Below are 20,709 nucleotides of genomic sequence, written 5' to 3' on the forward strand. Positions count from 1 at the left end.
AAGACAGGAGATGGCACAGAGGTCTCTGCTGATGATCTGTGAAATGATTGATTAGATTTGATTATCAGTGTGCTAAATATTTCTTCTCTACAGAGCTACAACAACACACACACCCACTACAACTACCACTGCTGCTGCTGTGGACAGACAATAATAATCACTGACTCCCAGTAGCATTAGCCGCCCTGATATTTATCAGTGGAGGGAGGTTTGTTTCTCATCAGTCGGTACAGTTGTAATAAACCAGGCTTGTGTCTTATCAAAGGCAGAATAGATGAGTGTTTTCCCACTGACCTTCACTAAGTTTCTGATACAGCAACAATTAGCTGATCAGCACAGAATAAATCTAAAATGATGAGTGAACTGAAGATTTTTGGATGTTGGTCTGTGGAAAATAATAAAAGGCATTTTGTTGTTGACTGTCAATTTATAAACAAAACAACTGATTGAGAAGTTATCAATATGAAACAGTTTGTTTGCAGTGTGTGTGTCTCTGTGCTGCATGTGTCGTCAGTCTGCTGTATTTCTGTTATTAATTTGAAACCTTCTTTAAATATGACTTACATTCATGAGCTGTTTTTTAAAGTCAAGTTCAGCTCTGACGCTGATGCACCTCCATGAAGTGTAATTATACTGATCAAAATAAGAACATCTCATTGAGTGAGAGCTGAAGTCCACATCTACTGTTGTGTAATAATTAAAGTTAAATAACAGGCTAATAACAGAGCTGTGCTGGCACTGAAAAGACAGATTATGATGTTTAGTAATGTGAGGATGTTCTGTTGGAAACTGAAAGGATAAAAAGATGCTTTAATCCCTGGAGCCAACAAAAAGCTCAGACTGCTGACTGATGATATGAAAACAGGTGTGTGATTACTCTGAACCATCTGTTCATTCTGCTCAGCTTTTATTTCAAGGCTGACTTTGCTTCATCTATTTTTTGAAACTATTTTTCTGAAAGTTTTTAGACTCATTTCCTGTTTCAGAACAGTTACATCAGATCCTGTTTTTTATCAAACGTCTTTATGGAATAAATCACTTCTTATGTAACAACAAAATACACACACGTCCTCTTACATCCTGTTTCTCAGATGATCATTTTAATCTCTGAATTAAGGATTCTTCATTAAGATTCATAGCTGCGAGGGAATAAAGCAGCTGTTGTTGTCGTTTGATGATTCTTCAGTTTTTATCTGACTGTTATCTCCACGTGGACCCGACAGATTCAAGTGTGGACATTTCATCCTGGATGAGCAGGTCTGTTTCTGTACGATCAATCAGCCTGATCGGCTCCACTGAAACAATCAATGACAACTTCTCTTGCAAAAGGAAAGGAAGCTAAGCTGTGTATGTGTGAGTCAGACTACACACAGGATCTACACACACCGCACACTGAAATGAAAATGTTACACAGACACAGAAAGGTCGGTCCTGTAACATCAGTCATATATATATTTGAGGTAATATTTAATGTATCTACTTGGTATACGTTTGTTGTGTTGTTGTCTTATTGTTGTCACGTGACCTCGAGCCAAGTTTCCCCTCTGGGATAAATGAAGAACTGAACTGAACTTTCTCATATTAACAGTATATTCCTGGAGCATTTAACAGGTAAAGGTCCTGATGGTGTTGGACATTTTCATCAGGTAGACACAACTTTACAGCCTGCTGCTCTGCCCACAAGTGGCCAAAAATCAATTAACTCAGGTTTAAGGGATTTTGGAGGGCTTTAGAAATGAGCAGGGAAAACAAGGATCATGGGATTACAGACAGTTAGGAGCAGCAGCTGAAGTAGTTCAGTATTTGTATCAAACTGTGAAGGTAAAAAGAGAGCTGAGCTTTATTTCTGGATTACTCTGCTCTCCCTGTAGCCACTCTTAACAATGACGTCAATAACAGCCCAGAAAAATCAATGGATCAAGGGTGAGGGTTTATTCGCAGCACAAATACAATCTCGTTTTGGTGCCATGAAAAGGCCTTGGGTCAGCTCTGACTGCATGGTTTTCAGATTTGATAAATGAGAAGTTATAACGTGCGATCTGTCCCTGTGAGAACCCTCCTCCTGCTGCTGACAGGCAGCTGAAGGCTTCCTGTCTCTGAATCAGTGAATCACCTAAACTAGACTTTAAATGGCCGCTGCTGTGAACATGGAGGACTGACCAGGATCGCTGGTCAGTGATTACACTGGCTGTTGTGTGTCAGTCTGATGTGTGCTTTCGCTGCAGCAGAATGAAGCAGTGGGTGAGTGTTGTTCATCTTACCTGTGGACAGTTCATCCATCACCTGTTCTTGTCCCTCTCCGTCGCTGTCTGCAGATGAGAGAGAAGATCAATACAAACTGCTACAAGTTCATAATAAAATGTGGCTCATTCATCACACTGCTGGTTCAGATTTAGGAACAGGTTTTTTTTAAGGACTAAAAAGTCACCTCATGGTGGCGCTAGAGAAACAGTAAGAGGTTCAGAAGGATCCATCATCCAGGAGCTGTGGAGATCAGACCAGCTGACACTGAGACAGACCTCTCTTCTCCTGTGTTCAAAGCAAAGCAGCACACACCAAGTGTCTTACAGCCTCGTCTTGTTGCAGGTGAAGGAAAGCTGGACTTCCAAACAGGTCCTGGACTTCCTGGAGCTGGGAGAGAATAGGTGAAGATCAAGAGGTAAAATCATGCAATTCATTTTTACAGCTGTTGAGGATAAATCATGTCTTAACATGTCTAAGATTTCAGACACAATGACAAGCGAGCAGGGTGAGGTGGAATATATGATGTGAACCTGTGCACTGAGCAAAAAACTAAGAGACTGTGATCCACTCAGTCAGTCTTACAGAACCTGTAAGTGTCATCGATCAATGATCAAAAATACAAAAAGAGGTTATTTCGATGTCTTTATTTCATGATTTTATGTTTTATTTTTAAACAACAATTTCAAGCTTTGCACAAAAAGATTCTGACCACAATAGCCTGTGCTCTGCTTAATATCTTGGCTGCGGGAAGAGCATAACATCACAAATCAGATCCAGCCAATGACTACATATCCCATTACAGGATTCAAAGACATCTGAGAGGAGTTCAACTGCAGATCATGACACTATGTGGTGATTACTGATTTCCTCCATGACCAGAAAGTCATATCAGCGAGTTTTGTGTTCTCCCCCACAAAAGCACATTTAGTAGTTAGGCCACCCATGACGATCAAAATCAACATTATCAGTGAAATAAAACCTGTGTGAAAACAGTAAACACCATCAGAGTGCTCAGCCAAACTCATCAAATTAAGATACAACAACATTTGTAAATAATAATGTTAATAATAAGTGTTTTACTGTTTTTTTTTTCCAAACAGAAAAATAAATTCCTTTGGTCAAGTAAAAAACAAAATGAACATAATAAGTGAATTCTTCCTTTCACCAGTCTATCTCTCATGTTTCTTCTTCTACAGTCAACCAGGTTCTTGAGGCTCTAAGGCTGCAAAGGAGGTGTCAAGGCAATATGGTTATGGTGCCCCTGGCGCTCCATGCTGCAGCATGCTGGGAGTGGGACTAGAGGAGTAGGAGAGGAGCAGAGGCATTGAGAGAGGAGCAGTGTGTCCTCAGACAGCAGGTGAAGGTGCATCAGGGTCAGGCTCGTTGCTGTAGTTGTTGCTGTAGTGATTCCCACTGGGTGGGTGATTAGGCAGGATGTCCAGTTCATCCACTTGGGGGCCGGGGTGCATCACCACCAGCTGGTCCTGGGGGATGTCTGCTGCCGCCGCCGCCAGGTTGGTGATGGACTTGGACTTCACGCACTGGAAGTCCACGTGACGGCTTTTACCCTCCTCCTTTTCCCAGGACATGCGGATGAAGGGCCTCTGGACGTAGTTGTAAATGACCTCTGGACGACCTCCGGGTCGTTTCTTGACTTTCTCTTTATATGTAGGGTAACCTGTCGGAGACAGAGAGAGGACAGGACCATTAGCTCAGTTATAATGACAGAGAATAAAACAACACTCCAGTCGGAGGTGGAGACCACGTCAGCTGGTGGGTGAAGAGATCACGGTCTCAAACGTTTCCTTGTTTTGCTGTCAGCACCTCAAACAGTGGCTTGTCTGAAAAATATGCACTTCACTAAAAGCTAACGCTTTGATTTGTCTTTGAAAAGTTCCACTTACCTTCAATGCCCAGTCTTATTTTCTTTAATCCTCTCTCCTTTAAAACTGACTTGGCAACGTCTCGGTTCTCAATATACTTGAAAAATCTGTAGAGCTTTGTGCTGTAGATGACTGCAAGGAACAGAACAAAAACACTGTTTATCATGTTTGTGTTGTATATGCACAGACCTGTGTGACTGTATTAGTGTGTACTCACTCTGTGAATACTCTTCTCCCATCTGTGGTGGATATTCTTCATCCCAGTCCACCACATCATCATCAGTAAGGACAACAATGTGACATTCCCTCTCTCCACTCTGAGCACTGGCCACCATCAGAGGCAGAACCATTTCCTCCAGGTAAAACTCAAACTGCCGCCGAGCTCCGTCGTTGGACAGCTCATGCATCAGGGCACCTGATAACAGAGGATGTGAATGAGTTTACGAACAGCGCTCAGAACTGTCCGTCATTCGGCCTTCATCTTTCCACACAAAGTCACGAATTAGCAATAATGCTTTACGGTTCAGTGATTTTGTGCATCGTCAGCTGCGAGATGTTCTGTTGTGTGAGGCTGTAGAGGGGTAAAGTTGTTCACTCGCACTCAAACTGTCACTGTTAATGTGTAACAGAGGAAACACTCACTGAGGTCTCTGCATTTGATGGTGCTGTAGTCGAAGGAGATGCATAGATAGTCACACGCCTCCCGCAACTCAGGGATGGAGATTCCATCAGGACAACGGATTATCCCAGATTTGTAGTAATCCTGTCAATTAGACAGAAAAGCAGTCATTTCAAACACTGCTGAAATATACATTAAAAAAATCAAGTGTCTGCTCTTAACAAAGGCTAAAGGCTTTCAATATAAATCCAGAAATACGACTCTGTATCTAATAGAACATTTAGAGCTCCACAGGTTGTAGAACAGAGTCGGTGTGTGATGATAAACGTCAGAGGAATCTGGCAGCAAACTGAAGCCAAATCTAAATCATCATCTCCAGAACAGTCACAGAAAGCCTTCCTTTTTAGCCCACTCACTGCATCACAAAATAAACTAATCTAGTGCAGTAACATTTCAAAAATATACACTCAGCTGCCAGTTTATTAGATACAGCTAGCCAACATCCATACACCATCACCATCACCAGAATGGCTGTTCCTGTTGATGTAACTTTGTGGCCATGTTGGAAGTTATAGTTTCTCCTGCATAATACTGAGGAGTTTCACATTTGAACAGTATCAGTAGTTTCAACAGTAATGAATGTTAATAAAGAGAAAGACTGACCAGAATTGCTCGGAAAACCGTTGAACTGATGCCCTCTGCCACCTCGTACTCCCCCTTCTCATTGGGCCGTGTGAAATTATGTTCTCTTCCAGATCCAAACATTCTGAAATAAAGAAGCTTTGGTTTATTCTCTGCATCACAGAGACATTTCATTTTTACATTACTGATTGGTAAAATCTTTTCAGTCACTGTGACGATAATGAGGAAGTACAGAGGATGATGATAAAAGTGGAGCGTACCTGCCCAACATGGTGTTGGGTTGTGCAGGTGAAGATGGAAGGATCTACGACAAAGCGTGTGTTGTCAACAATCAGAGTGACTCTTTCTGAGGTTCGTATGTTTCGGTTCCCGACAGAGGCACTCGCTCCTCCCTCCTTGGGATTCTCGTAGACAAAAACCATTTCTCCAACTCCCAGGCTTTTGAAGGTGCCCTCAGTACTCGACAGGCTGCTGTTACGACTGCTCACCACCCCGCTGCTGCTGGAGCCGCTGGGAGAGACTCTCTGAGGCCGTGGACTGCTGGGCCTCGATGATGGGCCGCCATCTCGCTCACGGTCTGCACACACACAGGCAGAACACTGACTCACAAAGGACAGTTTTCCCCTTCAGCTTTGGAAATCCCGTCAGAGACAGGTAACTACTGACATCGATTTCATTTCTCAGCTTCATTTGAAGGTTCTTGTGATTTATGGGCAACACTGGTACCGTCTTTGGCAGACATTTGAGTAATGGCCCATGGCTGGTAATATCTGACTGGAAAGGGCTCCACTCAAATCACTTGTCTTGTGTCCAGACTGTTAAACTACAAGCTGTCTTGGTCTAAACACAAGCAGGTGGATTAGTGCTGACTTGATCCATTTGCAGCCAAAAACAGCAGAGATATAAACCATGTCTGAGCTGTGAGGTGATAAATGCAGTCAGCTGTTCTCAACAGCGGCTGCCAAGAGCTGCAGACCTCTAACATGACATCCATATAAGCCCTCTATTCTTTCCATGCATGCTCACCACTGTTGTGTTGGCGGGTGGGTGAGGTGACGTTGCGAATGCAGGGGGTGAGCTGGCCTTCTCTCTCGTGTGAGGAGTCCCTGGAGCGATCGCTGGAGCGGCGGCGGTCACGTGAGCGGTCACAGCCCCCACTGGCACCATGCAGGCTCATCTTCCTCTGTTCTGCCTCCACTCGAGATGCTCGGGCCTGACTGCTGCTTTTCAAAACAAAAGCACAGTTAACGTTCCCTTTTATTTTATCACTAGAGTTATTATGAGACAGAGACATCAAGTCACACTGTTTATCTTCATCATCTACATATACAGTACTCCAATAAGCTTACACAAGAGACAGCCAGACCAGACCTACCACATTCTGTAAGCTTGCAGTAAGAGTATGACACACACACTTACTATGCAGCCAAGTCATGTTTCCGTCACCTTTGATGTCTTATCTGACACAAAATCAGTTACGCCTGACGCACTTCTTGTGTGAAAATAACCTTACAAGCACAGTTATAGAGGGAAGTGTGCATAGAGTCAATCACAATCAGATTGCAAACACATTTGAAGACTTAAGCACGCACCAAATCCACTTACTGACAGGAAAAGCATCAGTATACAAAGTTATTCAATTCATAAATGGAAGAAAAGGAGGAAGTGATACACACACCTTCAGGGTAATAATGTGTAGTCAGTACAAACCCACACACAGACCACAGGCAAAACCACAGGTGCTAAGGTATACCCCCCTTTGGTCTGAGACCAAACACACAACTCCTCCCTTCTTCTCTATTCTGCCATCTTACCTGCCTTTCTGCCGTTTCCTCAGTAAGAAACAACCAACACACAAATGAAAAGAACCTCTTAGGAGCCTACACTATACATTAGATCAGTGTCAACATTTCAGTTAACAGGAACCAAAACAGACCTTGATGCTTCGGACCACACCACGGTGCATGTGGTGGTCCTGATATTTAGCTTACCCTCACTGATGTAAATAGGGGTGGACAAATTAATATAAACACCTATCCATATAACGCATCTCTTTAAGACAGTTTCAGTACAAACTGAACATTAAAACCTTCATGAGGGTAGGATTTATTCTTCATTAGTTTTGGCTTGATGTAGCTAATAAACTGACAACCTGAGAGTATATTGCCCCACTCTTTTTCACACATTTGAAATGGCTTTGAGCAATACATATTAAGTTTTTACTTTTATGACATATTATAATTTCATGTTGAGGTAATGTGATTAATCTGTAGCCCAGCATCACAGAGACTGACACTACCTGTCTGCTGTGAACTGTCTGACTGGTCTTCAGCTGGCTCACCTCGAATGCTTGCACAGTTTGCGAGGTCGGCTTGTCGCTTTTCGATCCCAGTTTTCGGTGTCACTGGAGTTGCTGTCATATGACTGCAGACGTGCTGCCATCACCCGTACAGGGGGGAGTCCGGTCTGGATCTTTCACCGTTCATAATCTAGTTAATGGCGAAATCAACAAGTCAGCTCGTTCCCCTGATCAGCCCCCGGACTAGCTGCTAACAAAATAGTTTATAAGTGAGTTCACATGTCCTGCCGACTTGTAATATAAACTCAGCTGGACGATAGCTGGTGATAAATGGCTGCATGAGTGCCTCACATCTCAGAAGAAAGTCTTGACATCGTTGCTGTCACACTGAGTCAGCCAACGATCAGGCTAGCTAGTGCGCTGTGTTAGCATACCTAGCTAGCTAACATTAGCTTACACTGCTAGCGGCACGTAACAACACCATTAACAGGATATTCCGAGACAAATACGTGGCTAGTGGAGTTGTCCCCACAGTACTGACATAAAGGTTGTCATATTCTGGTCAGATATGGCAAAAAAACATAAGAAATAGCTACCCAGCTGGCTACAGTTTCCGCTGAAGTGTAATCCCAGGTTGCTCGGAAGCTAACCAGCCATCTCCTTTCAAAACACTCACCCATCTGACGTCCGACGTGACGACCGTTAACGGCCGGACGTGATGACGTACACAAAGATATCCATTTTAGCTGCTGTTAAACTTTCTAATTAACATAAGCTTCGTCTGAAAAGTGAACTGGATTTAAAAATGAAAATGTTTCCAAGGTGAGTAATTTATTTTCAGTGGCTGAGAGACGATTCTTACTTTTTCCTGATAAGGAAATCGAGAGTTGACGCCCTCTGTCAGATCTCGCGAGATCTTTTTTGTTGTTGCTCCCTTTATTAAAAATAAAAGCACAAACAAAAGTATGTAAAAGTATAAACATAGGAGGAAATAAGAGTAATGACCGCCGTGGAGGAAATTATATATATATATATATATATATATTTTTTTATTTTATTTATATATATATATATATATATATTGTGTGTGTGGGAATAGACCATGTAAACGCAGTAATAATTGTTGTGGTAGTATTGGGTCCAACATCAGTTATTCAGTTATTAGGAGAATGGAACGAATGTCTTCAGGAAGGCATACAGCAGCAGTGACGTAGTGAGGATGGAGGTGGGCTCCATCTGGTGCTGACATGATCCTATATACGAGATTCTGTCACATTAAAATTAAAAGATATTCCATCTAGTGTAACTTTGTTCATAGACTTTGTTTATAACCCACCAAAAAAGGTTTATGTGCACTCACAAGACAATTAGAAAAGTGAATAGAGCTGAGTGAGGCAGAGTGCTAAGAGACAGCTTTACTATCTGAGAACAAAGTTATGTAGTGGTTTGAAAAGGTCTTTTACTGCGTGTACTGAAGTTCTAGACATCAAGTAAAATATTTATTACAACCAGGCTGGAAACAAGAAAGGGATAGAGTTGATCATTAGGGTATGAGATGGGACTGAAAAGCTGGTATTCATGTTATATCATTAGATCTTATCTGTTTTATCAAGTGCCACTAAAACAGTCAGAGGAAGAAATGTTACAGATAACTGAGCTGCAGGAGAAAAGGGAGAACACAGTGTACAGTGGAGTTTTTAAAGTTTCCAGCTGGGATTTTCTAAAATAATCAGCAGACAGTGAAGTGAGCTGAAGTTTGTGGTAGAAAATGTGTCAGTCTGACTCCTGCTCCAGAAAAGTACAAGCAAAAAAAGATCATGTCACTGAAAACTAGAATACAAACAAATAATTTCTATGACATGAGATGATGTCTGTGATGATCAAGTGAAACACACACACAGGACATGTAAGACTAGCTGTTTACTTGGTCCTTATTTGCACATTACAACATACAGTAAACAACACAGTGAGTTTTGACCTGTAGTTACAACAAGAGGTAATATTTAACTTTAAAAATATCGTATATATGAGGGTCTACTTTCTTTGATATGACAGCCTGAGATATTGACTTTAGCAGTTGTTGCTAGACATGGCAAAAGAATGTAAACAAATCAATGAAATTAAATAGAATTTAAACATTTAACATAAAAGCAAGAAATAAATAAAAATAAAATAACAACAAGAAAACATGAACAAAATAAATGAATTAAAACTGAGATAAATAAATAAATAAAATAAATAAGTAAGCAATAAATAAAATAAAAACTTACAAAATAATAACAGCTAGAAAAAAATGTTTGACTGTGAATTTTGTGTGGAGATTCTGTTCGGTATCAAAGAAGTTGTATTCAGCTTTTCCTCATGTTTGATCCAAGAGAATCATTTGGAAAAAGATTTTTAATAATCCCTGACTGTCCATGTTGTGGTTTAGCGCTGGTAACAATGATGTCCTTTAACTTTTCCTGAAGCCAGTCCTGTCTCTCTCCCACTTGTTTGTGTTCGCGAACATTGTGCATTAGCTGTACCTCACTGATGGTTCTCTTTCTGTAGAAAACAGAAAATAACCACTGTGAACTTAAAGAAGAACTCCATCCTCAGGGACTTGTTTATTATAATTATTATGTATTTTCTCTCTAAAGATGATACATCATGATGTCAAACTATAAACAGGATTTACCTCAGTGGTTTAGCTTCTATGTGTAAACTGGAGAGGAAGATAATCAGAACCAACGTTTCCAAGAACCTCAATGAAAACATGTTGAGTAACTGAAACAAATGACATCAGCAGTGGTTAGAAAACTTCTTTCATCGCCTCCCAGTGTCATGAGTGGTGTTTTTTTTTTTAAAAATCTTATTCAGTGCACAAAGATAAATTCAGATACTGATCCACTGTCATGCCATTCTTACCAGATTCTCTGTCCTTATATCCAGGATAAAGTACGGCAGGTTGTGCTGAGATCGCACTGTAATCAGCAAACAGGTCAAACTTGTTGATCAGTCTTTTCGTGCGGGGAAGGCTCTCCCTTTTATATACAGCGTAGCCCTCCCCTGGTCATCAATGAGCCATTTTCACTGTTGATGTTGATGTCACTTTGCCAATGCATCGATGGGGACAGGCATCTGCATGACACCACCTCTGCCACCACTCACTACTAACTCATCTTTCAACACCTCTGCAAAGCGCCCTGTTCGTCACACTGTTTTTGAACTCGTTCCATTTTCACCCCTCAGACCAAATAATGAGAGTTTTGTTGTGACACTTGTGTGTCTCTTATGAAACTCTGTGTGAAACAAATCTCTTTATTGGTCAGAATATCTCTAATTGGATATGTCTCATGCATTAGGACCGCAGTGAAAACATATACTCTTTGAAATGGCAATGACTGTCACGCTTAATTTATTAGCAATGTAATTTATTTTACGGTTCACCTCATGCAAGCATCTAAAGGTCGTGAAGAGGTGCAAGTGGGCCAGCCCTGAGGGAGTGAAGCAGAGAGACCGATCCAGTGCTGATTAATAGTTACTCTCACCCAGAGAAGATCTCAGAAGAGATCGCCACTACTACTTAATGCAGGATGTTCACAGAGTCTAAGACTCCTCTTACACTTTCCATATTTGCTGTCGTCAACAAAGTCCCACTGTAGAACCTGTCGATTACTGAGTCTTGCATCAGCTGTGGAGCTGTCACAGGCATCTGGTCTTTATGAAATACAAGGAAGAACTAATTCACGTTAATTAAACCAACACTACCACTATTTCCATTGCCTTTGATAACTACAAATGAAGCTGTATTTGAATGTAAATCAGCTGTGTGTGGATTTCCACAGCGCACCAGTCTGTAGTTTCACACATGAAATCAGTAAGAATGGGTTGACAAACATACAGTTAACTTACTCTTTGTGTGTAGCACTGCGGTTGTGTGATGTATGGGTAGTGGATAACCTTGTCACAGTGTCACAAGGTGCATTAGGTAACCATGAAAGACATTTTCTAAATGTGGCAAAGGAATGGCTATGCCATGACTGAAGGAATAGGTGCCACAGAAGGACCTATATCTTTCTGTCATTACGGTTCCCTGCACAATATGCAATAAGTATTTACAGTGTCCTCTGGCAATTATGTTTCTCTGCAGTGTGCGGCTTATCTTCTACATTTTAACTCATGTTTTATCTCCCAGTCATTCTTATTTTACATCATATTATCTCATATTCAAAGGTCATGTGTTGGGCTGGCTGAAGGACAAAGTGGTTCCATATTCATCAAAACACATGATTATCGAACATGTCAGAAGCTCAGTCCACTGTCAGACTTCAGAACGTGAGCTTGTTCTGTGTATTGGAAACATCTTCCACAAAAATCCACGTAGGAGCACGAGGTTAAAGTGAACCCGGCTGAAGCTGATCCTCCTCTGGGAGAAACAGGTCGTCCATATCGCTGATGCTGCCCGGTGACTCTCTCAGCCCTCTCCATCACGCACGTAAAGAGCACTCAGCGCCACCCGTGGTTTCAACTGAGCTGGATTTTTAGTACACGTGTAGTATATTCAACCTGGTTGCTCTCATTACCTCATGCGGTCACAATGTGAACCATCTCAGTTATGGTATGCTGCTGGTGTGCATGGAGGACTTGACAGGGATTGATGGGAAGAATTGCACGCAAATCTTGGGTCACCCCCATGTCACAAAGAAAGTAATGCACATAAAAATGACTCATCTCTTTGAACTATATATAAGTGTATTGGCTGTAAATAGGCTGCCTCTATACATATACAGATGGTTACATTCACCAAACTCTTTCTATCTAATGCTTTGACGTGTCTGCAGATGAGGAAATTTGGAAAGTAAATATAATCCATCTTAATTCAGTTTAAGCTAACGTGTGAGATATGTTTTTTAAAATGTAAACTTGTGTTTTGATGTGTTCAGCAAGTGACAGATTCATTTCTCTGGCCTCTGTATTGTATGTTTAAAGGTATGAAAGGACACCAAGTCCATGTAATGCTTTCCCTGAAATCTATAAATGGAGTTACTTTTGTCATGAAATGAGGTCACCTCTCTTGAAGATATCATGTAACGAAAGAGAGTATATTTAGATTGTCGACATCATCCCATCTTCGCCTGTGAAACCAAACAAACATAGAATACATATCTAAATCATACCATTTGGATGGATGAATTTATTGCTTGTGAAGAGGATAGACTCTGGTGCAGCAATAAATCATTCAGACGTCTGTGCATCCAAGTCTTCTTGGAGCTACTCAACAGTTTCTCTGCCAAACCAAATGTTTTATTCTGGCATGAAGCAGGTTTGCAGGGATATGTCGGTGTTGTCAGCGTCATTTTAGAGGGATACCCACACTCACATCAATCTATCACATACTTTTGTAATGCCCATCTGACTACCAGGCACAGGTGGTGGTGGTGTCAAGTTAGTAGTCAGTATCTCTTCACTGTTGAGTCCACAGACCACAAAGACAGAGCAGGAGAGGGCCGGAGCAGAAATGCTCACTGGTCTTCATAAACATCATAATCACCTTAATCAATCTCTGAAAAACAACATGTTGATTATCAGTTTAATAATCTCTGATTATCTCCACAACATCCACCCCCCTTTCTTCTTTAAAGGTGAAGGTTTCCACCAGTTTTCCATGAGTCTGTTTACAGAGTGGTATTTATTATAGACGCAGTGAGAGAAGGAGCTGCCTGACGTCTGATTAACGTCTGATTAACGTCTGATTAACGTCCACTGACGTCACTTGAGTTAGAGAGCAGCGATCTTACCTCTGTGGCCTCCTCATCTGTGCTTGAGGCTAGCAGCTTGACGCGACATTAGCTGCTACTAGCATGACACACCTGACTGATTAGTTGACAGCTGCATTGTGGGTAATGTAGGCGTCACAGATAGTGAAAAGAAAAACAATGCATGGAATGAAAAAGACAATATCTCTGGTTTTCATCAGTCCCACATTCATCCTGCAGCGTGACGACTCCAAACACTCAGCATAGAGTCATAAAGAAATGTCTTCAGTCACAAGAGGAACAAGGAGTCCTGCAGCAGATGCTACGGTCCCCAAAGAACTATGATCTCAGCATCATCAGGTCCGTCTGGGACTTCATCAACAGACAGAAGACACTGAGGAACAACCTACCTGTCGAACACCTGGGAAAACTGCACCTGGAGAACTGGTGCTGGGAGTGTTCACACCAGATATTGATTTGGTTTAGGGTTTTCTTCTGTTTACTGGACTTTGAATGAGGTTAACTGATAAATAAAAATCATTCATGACATTATTTTTGAAAGCATCCTCACTTTGCTTGAAGTACCTAAAACCTTTGCACAGAGCTGTGATTTATATTCCCTTTCAGCGTGTTCCAACTCGTCATTGAATGATGTTCATGCTGCATGAAATATTCCATTTTTTATGGAATATTTTTAAGGCTGCACTGTTCCATCAAATGGAAATATTCTAGCTGTCTAGTGCCATTTTTTCCCCAAAAAAATTCAGCTCGACACAGTTTCAATTTGGAAAGTTGGAACTTTGGATAAAGTTCTGCAGGTCTGGTTTGGTTTTGTTAATGAGGTTAACGAGGTAAACGCTAATTCTGCCAAGAAAGAAGCAAAACAAATTCATTCATATAGCAAATGAACAGACACAGATATAACAGAGTACAGGAGGTGAGTGGAGCAGCAGTCAGACGGTTTCTGTTTCTGCTCTGTTCACATAGTTTTTCTAACATGTTTGTTTTTCCAGGGGAAGTTAAGCGTGTACACATGCTCTTTTCTGCTCATGCTCTGCTGGACAGTCACAGTTATACTTTTACACCTGGGGGCTCTCCAGCTGGACTCTGCTTCATCTGCTGCTGTACATGAAACAGCTTCACAGGAGCGGCCTGGTTAATAATGGCAGTACTTTGGTAACTGTTGGTGTTACAGGTACAATTCAACATCTCTTAACCAGAGTGTCTGTGTCTTGGATCATAGGTTTGGTTTGTTCAGCATCACTGTTGTATTTACTGATATAATGTTAGAAGCTCTCTTACACCTGCACATTACAACTTTAGGTTTTATCCACAAGAGGTCACTGTGATCCAACAGTTCAGTTCAGCAAGAACCAAATCCTCTGAAATTCCCTTTAGAACAAGTTGTTATTCAAATATTTGTTGGAAAAACTTTGAGAATCGGTGTCTGGAGCAGCTCTGAGTTCACAGTCTGCACTTTAATATGTGATCATAAAAACATGATAAAACAAAAATATGATATGAAAACACAAAGAGAAATGATAAAACAATGAAAAACAGAGGCTCTGTGGTCTGACAGTAAAATAACAATAAAACCAAGGGCAAAAACACAGAGTCACAGTATAAACCTGTAAGTTAAGACCTGAGATTTTTCCCACTTCCTGGCCCAAGAGAACCGTGTCTGATCTTTAAAACTGATCACAGTCTATTAGGAGGTTTGTTTTTTCAGTTTAGTTCAGACAACACACTGCATCAACACCAGAAACACCACAACTGATCCAAACGAGTGTCATGCATGTAGACACAGAGACATTTACACGTGCAGTCATTCAGAAAAGCTTCATAAGCAAACAGAGTTTTCTGTCCTGTAATCTCTAATCAAACCAGAAAACGCTCCAGTAGCCGGGGGCAACCATTAGTTCAGTTTATACAGTTTAGGTTTGCAGATTGTGATGGGGATATGCAGGCTATACAAACGTGCAGATTTACATATGATTTACACTGACACTGTATTTAGTGATTAGCCTCTGCAGGAGAACATGTCAGATTGCTTCGTATTTACCCAATAAACAGTTTACAGTATAAAGAGCTAATCAACCAGACGACATCTCTTCTTCCTGAAATTACCCAGCAGCTCTTTTATATATGATGTGGTATTCAATGAAAAATAAAAGAGCAGCATTGTCTGGGGAAAAAACAGAATGCACAAAATAATACTTTACAGGCTTCCATTTTTAGATGAAGAGAAAAACACCTCCTGCTGGGGCTTCTCCAGCCGTCCCAGGTACTCAGTGGAAAGTTGACACTCAGGTCCCATGAGGTTTGATATGAATGAAACACGAAGGTAGTGAGAAGGCTTCACAGCAAATGGAATATAAAGTAGAGGAGGTTTACCCAGTTGCATAAATATGTGACTGATTTCTATGAGCCACGGGCGTTTTAGCTATCACTGCCAACTCATTTATTTTATAATGGTGAAGCTGGTCTCACTGTGTTTTCCTCTTCATATCTTTGTTCTGCACTTTCTTGGACTCATGCTTTTTACATTGTGGGCTACAGTCCTGCAGGAATGTGAGTATGGGTGTAAATCAGTGAATAGAATATTATTAATAGTATACCCCATGTTTTTAAAGTGCCTGCTGTGTGACATCGCAGGTAGTTCACTGTGGATGGAGACTTAATAAATATTCACTGGGTGCACAGGGGGTCTGACAGCTGCCACTTCTCCTGAAAGCTGATTGGCTTTTCATATTTTTGTTTGGACCTGAGCCACCTGAATGTTACCTTGATAATGATAATTTATACTGACTCAAACTGATCTGCTGCTGTGCACGCTAAATTTCAGAGCTGGCTCATTGACCCAGTTTCCCTGCTGTGTGAGGCGGCGCCTATAGAGCTCACTGTTGGACAAACTACCTGTGGAGGCTGCAGCTACCTGCAGAGAGAGGCAACGCCTCGTACACTCATTGGTCAAATACTCTGAAGCTCTGGGGATTCCAGTTACAGTACTGGGAGGAAAAGAACAGATGATGTGTGTGTGATAAACTGATGCAACATTTACTTGAATCATCTTCAGTCTTCTTCCTCTCAGACTCACCAGCGCCCAGTTTTTACTGCATCAATAAACCTACTCTAAAATATAACGTCTTATCTCTATCACACTTTACTGTCCCATCAAATAATCAATACTCACCCTTTAACCACATTAAACAGGAACACCAAGCTACAACTGTGAGCAAAGGGTGTTACTCCTCCCTGCTGCTTCTGTCATCTCATTACTCAGGGCTTTACACTGTGTTACAGTCTGGTAAAGGTAGAGTGCACCTGACTAGTGCTGCTGATACTGGTTATGTCTGTTTAAAGATGAGATGAGAAGACTGACACCACTGCACTGTGCTGTAAATGTGAAGCTCCACAACAACATGTCTTTCCTGATCTGATTCCAGGCTCGTCAGGAGGACTTCAGTAAAATGTTTGGTTCTGGTTTGGTTACGTTTCGGCACAAAAACAACTTGATGTTGAGGAAACGTGGTGGTTTGGGTTAAAAACATCACCTGACTAAGCTTAGAGGACCTTTGTTGTCATGGTTACAGTCTTGGTTAAAAGAAACCGATCTTGACTTTTGGTAGGAAACAGGAAACAAACAACAGTCTGTGGTGTTACAGTCCATCACCCACCTGACCGATGACCTCCGACCTCCACAGACTCTAAGCTAAGCTAAGCTAACTAGTTAGCTTAACTTAGCATAAAGACTTGAAACAGTCAACAGTGAAAATCTGATGACATTAATTTGACTTACACATTATATTTCATCAGTTCAATACAAAGTGTAAGAACCACTTTGCTACCAGTCTTTATGCTAAGCTAAGCTAACTGTCTCTGGACTGTAGCTTCATAAACAAACATGTGAGTGGTTCATCCTCTCATCTAACTCTTGAAGCCAAACTCAGTCTGAGTCCTCTGATATGAATATTGTTTTTATGTTTTTTGCTTTTAAAGTTAAACCTTGTTTGTTAGAGGGTTTTTGCACAATGTGTAGTAACAGTCAACACAGTTACAATACAAGTCATAGGCCAGATGCACACACACATTCTCAGATCCATCCTCCAGCCTTGTTTGAAGTGTTGTTATTAAGCCTGTATCAAAATCGCAGCATCATGGTGTAACTATAAAACACACAACAACAACAAAAGCAGATTAGTAAGGCACGGTTTGAAATAAAAGCCCTCAGGACCATTCTCTCCGATGTTCTGCATCACATATTGATTTTCTCTCAAATTTATTTACAGAGATTGGTGCATTGCTCACAGCCCGAAATGAAATTCATGGGAGTCCAAATGAAATTCATGGGAAAATACTGGCAGTTCCAGGCTGTAATTAGTCGTGATCAGTATGTTTAACGTTAGAAAACGATTCAGTGTGTGATTGATTTTCTATCGTCTCATGCTCTGTTACACTCGGTTTTCTTTTTTTTAATAATCTTGATGGTTCACGTGCAAAAGAAACAAAGCTCAGACACAAACCCTGACATCTCTACATAAACACAACTAACAACACATCTGCTGCACCGTCTGGTATACATGTTTATATTCTGATAATTCACTACCATGTAAAAATATTTGCCCTGTATGTTCCAGTTGTTTGTCTGGCACTCTCCTCTGTTTACACACTGAAACTGAACAAAGCTGAGAGCAGATGCAGCGAGTGTGTGATTCATCATTTGAAGCCTTGAGCTTTTGATCATTTGAACATTTATGAATTTTAAAGTGCACACATTTCATACTCTCACTGTGTTTACAGATTGAATAAGCACAGCTTCCACACAAACAGACACACAGAGCACACCTCACTCAGAAATATTTGTATCATCCCCTCAAAAGAAAAATGTATCTAAATTTCTTCTGAGTAAATTTTTCTCGTATTAATTCTTGGGTTTGAAGTTGTCGAGTGAAAGTCTGACACATCCTTTTCAATGGGAACGGAAACTTCTCCTTTCTAACCAATGAATATTTAATGCAGGGAAAGGTTGCTTTAATAAAATAGTGTGCAGGCCAGTCAAAGACATGTTGGACCAGGAGTGTCTTGGGGGAGCTTCTGTTGCTTCTGTGAAAGGAAAGTATCAGCCTGTGAATACTAAAAGGGACAATAACAAAGCCGAGAGAGAGACAGAGAGAGGGGAGGAGAGATTCATCTACATGTTGATGTGGGAAGTTTGAAGTAGCCTACAATCAGTTTTGAAAGCTGATGATTTTGTTTTGTGCACTTTCAGATTCTGCCTCTGCTGCGTCTGTAAGATAAGCACCTATTATTTCCTGATATAATACACGGCTCAACTTTGTGCTGTCGCTTCACTCAGCCGTCGTGAAACAAGTGAGCAACGAGCGGTTAAAAGTGTGACCAGCAGCTTCACTACACAACAGCACACTGCATGTAAAAGATTCAGGGCAGGGTCAGCTGGCATGAGCGCGCACACACACACACACAGAGAGGCAGGAGTGGTTAAAGTTAAAGACATTTTACTGAGACAGTAACAGACTTCCAGCTCTGCCACAGCTTGGCAGGCGGGCTGAAACTCTCAGAGGACGTACGACAGGATGCCACGTTGTGAATGGGGCCTCGGATAACATCCTGGCACTACCCACTGTGACTCAGGGCGAAGTCAAACGTCTGGAATAAGAGAGACATTGCATGAAAACCACACTGCTCAGGAAATGAACTGTTTGGTCTTACATCAGTGTAGGAGACAATAACCACACGGCTGGAGCTGAATATGTGAACGTCATGCTGCAGGCTTCAGAGTCATGAGAGGAGAGAGCCTCTGTGTGAGCAGCCGGTCAGGCAGGTCACAGACAGGAAGGAGGTCGAGACGCAGGTAAAAAGGTAACAGGCTGGTTTTCAGGAGCAGGGAGCAGGTTGGCAGGCGAACAGGCGGACAGCTGGAGCGCCATGACACTGAGCTGATGATCTGGCAGAGGGAGGAGGGGAGATGGAGGGGGTTTACTGTGTTCTGAATTAACATCCCATCATTCATACTGTTACAGAGTCATCATCAGTAGGAAACACGCTTCACATCAGCCTCCCACCTCTGACGCCTGCACTGTTTGAAACTGGATATTTCACACGACAAGTTCTTTCACTAACAGGACGAGGCTGTGGCTCGTATCTGTCTGGAATAATCCAGACGCTTCCTGAGGTTGCGTGGAGCAGGATCAGGTGTTTGGTGAAGCGTGTGTGAATCTCTGAGGGCACCTGGTGGACAGGTGGGGAATAACATGGCCTCACATTAACGCAACAGTAAAAAGGAGGTAAAATGGTTCTTCAACAAATACTCAGATTAGATTATATAGATGGGTCAGATGTTTCTGAATAGGAGTGGACTAAATAAGAAGATTCGCCACGTGAGGAGGTCATTTAATGAAAAGAGATGTTTTCTGCTTTACTGAACATGTGTGAACAGCACAGATTTAATTTCCCACCTCACATCTAATCAGTGATCTTGAATTAGTTTCAAGGCCCTGATGCAGTAATGGTGATAGAAACATCACATTTTGGGTTAACAATGAAAAATCAATGACTCTACTACTAACTGTCCTTCTCTGAGTGGTGTGACACTAATGGCTGACGCGTCCAAACAGATTTCTACAGACAGAAAATGAAAAGTTTTCTCTCTGTGGCTTTTACAGAAGGTGTGTCAGAGTCAGTGAGTATCTGCAGGGTCAATAACAGGAGGAGAAAATGACAGGAAAAGCTTAAAACACACAAACAAAAGGCAGTTAAAGCAGGAATCAAGCAATTAATTACTGTCTGAATAAAATTTTAGACAACAATAGGAGGAGAGGGAGAGAGCAACTTAGGATCAAGGATAAACGGCTGAAAATAAAAGCTCTGGAAAATGACAAAAATAAAACAGGACGTAATACAAAAGGCTGTTAAATCAAACTCTGAAACTAACATGCAGCCGCAGAAAACAGGCTGCAATTACTGTCTCATTTATTTTGGAGTTTGCTGGAAGCCCTGCAGCTGCAGCTTTGGACAGAGCAGAGAGAGTCAGAATAGTCTAGACGAGATGAGATGCATGAATGGATAACCTTCTCAAGGTCTGTGGAGGATAGACAGGAGCCCCACGCTCCAACTCACTGAGACTCTGTGCAGCAGGGAAACTCTGACTGCGGCCTTTGAAAATAAGTTGGAAACACATGATGAAAAAAAGAAAAGCTTGAAGCTGCAAGCTTGACTTCAGTGAAAGTCTATTTTCTGTCTGTGAACATGTGGATCACTGTGGTG

General features: G+C 41.5%; 1 protein-coding gene across 1 annotated transcript; it reads right to left on the reverse strand.

The window, feature by feature from the left end:
- Positions 1 to 2,873: 2,873 nt before the first annotated feature.
- On the reverse strand, positions 2,874 to 8,441 carry btbd10b (BTB (POZ) domain containing 10b). The gene is given in 10 exon segments (XM_018663095.2): positions 2,874 to 3,922; positions 4,149 to 4,259; positions 4,345 to 4,542; positions 4,770 to 4,890; positions 5,410 to 5,512; positions 5,649 to 5,674; positions 5,676 to 5,965; positions 6,415 to 6,611; positions 7,730 to 7,877; positions 8,284 to 8,441. Coding segments are annotated over 9 exon segments (1,479 nt in total). The 5' UTR covers positions 7,831 to 7,877; positions 8,284 to 8,441; the 3' UTR covers positions 2,874 to 3,590.
- Between the last annotated feature and the right edge of the window lie 12,268 nt (positions 8,442 to 20,709).

Source organism: Lates calcarifer, linkage group LG2 (genome assembly GCF_001640805.2).
Source record: "Lates calcarifer isolate ASB-BC8 linkage group LG2, TLL_Latcal_v3, whole genome shotgun sequence".
Lineage (NCBI taxonomy): Eukaryota > Metazoa > Chordata > Actinopteri > Centropomidae > Lates > Lates calcarifer.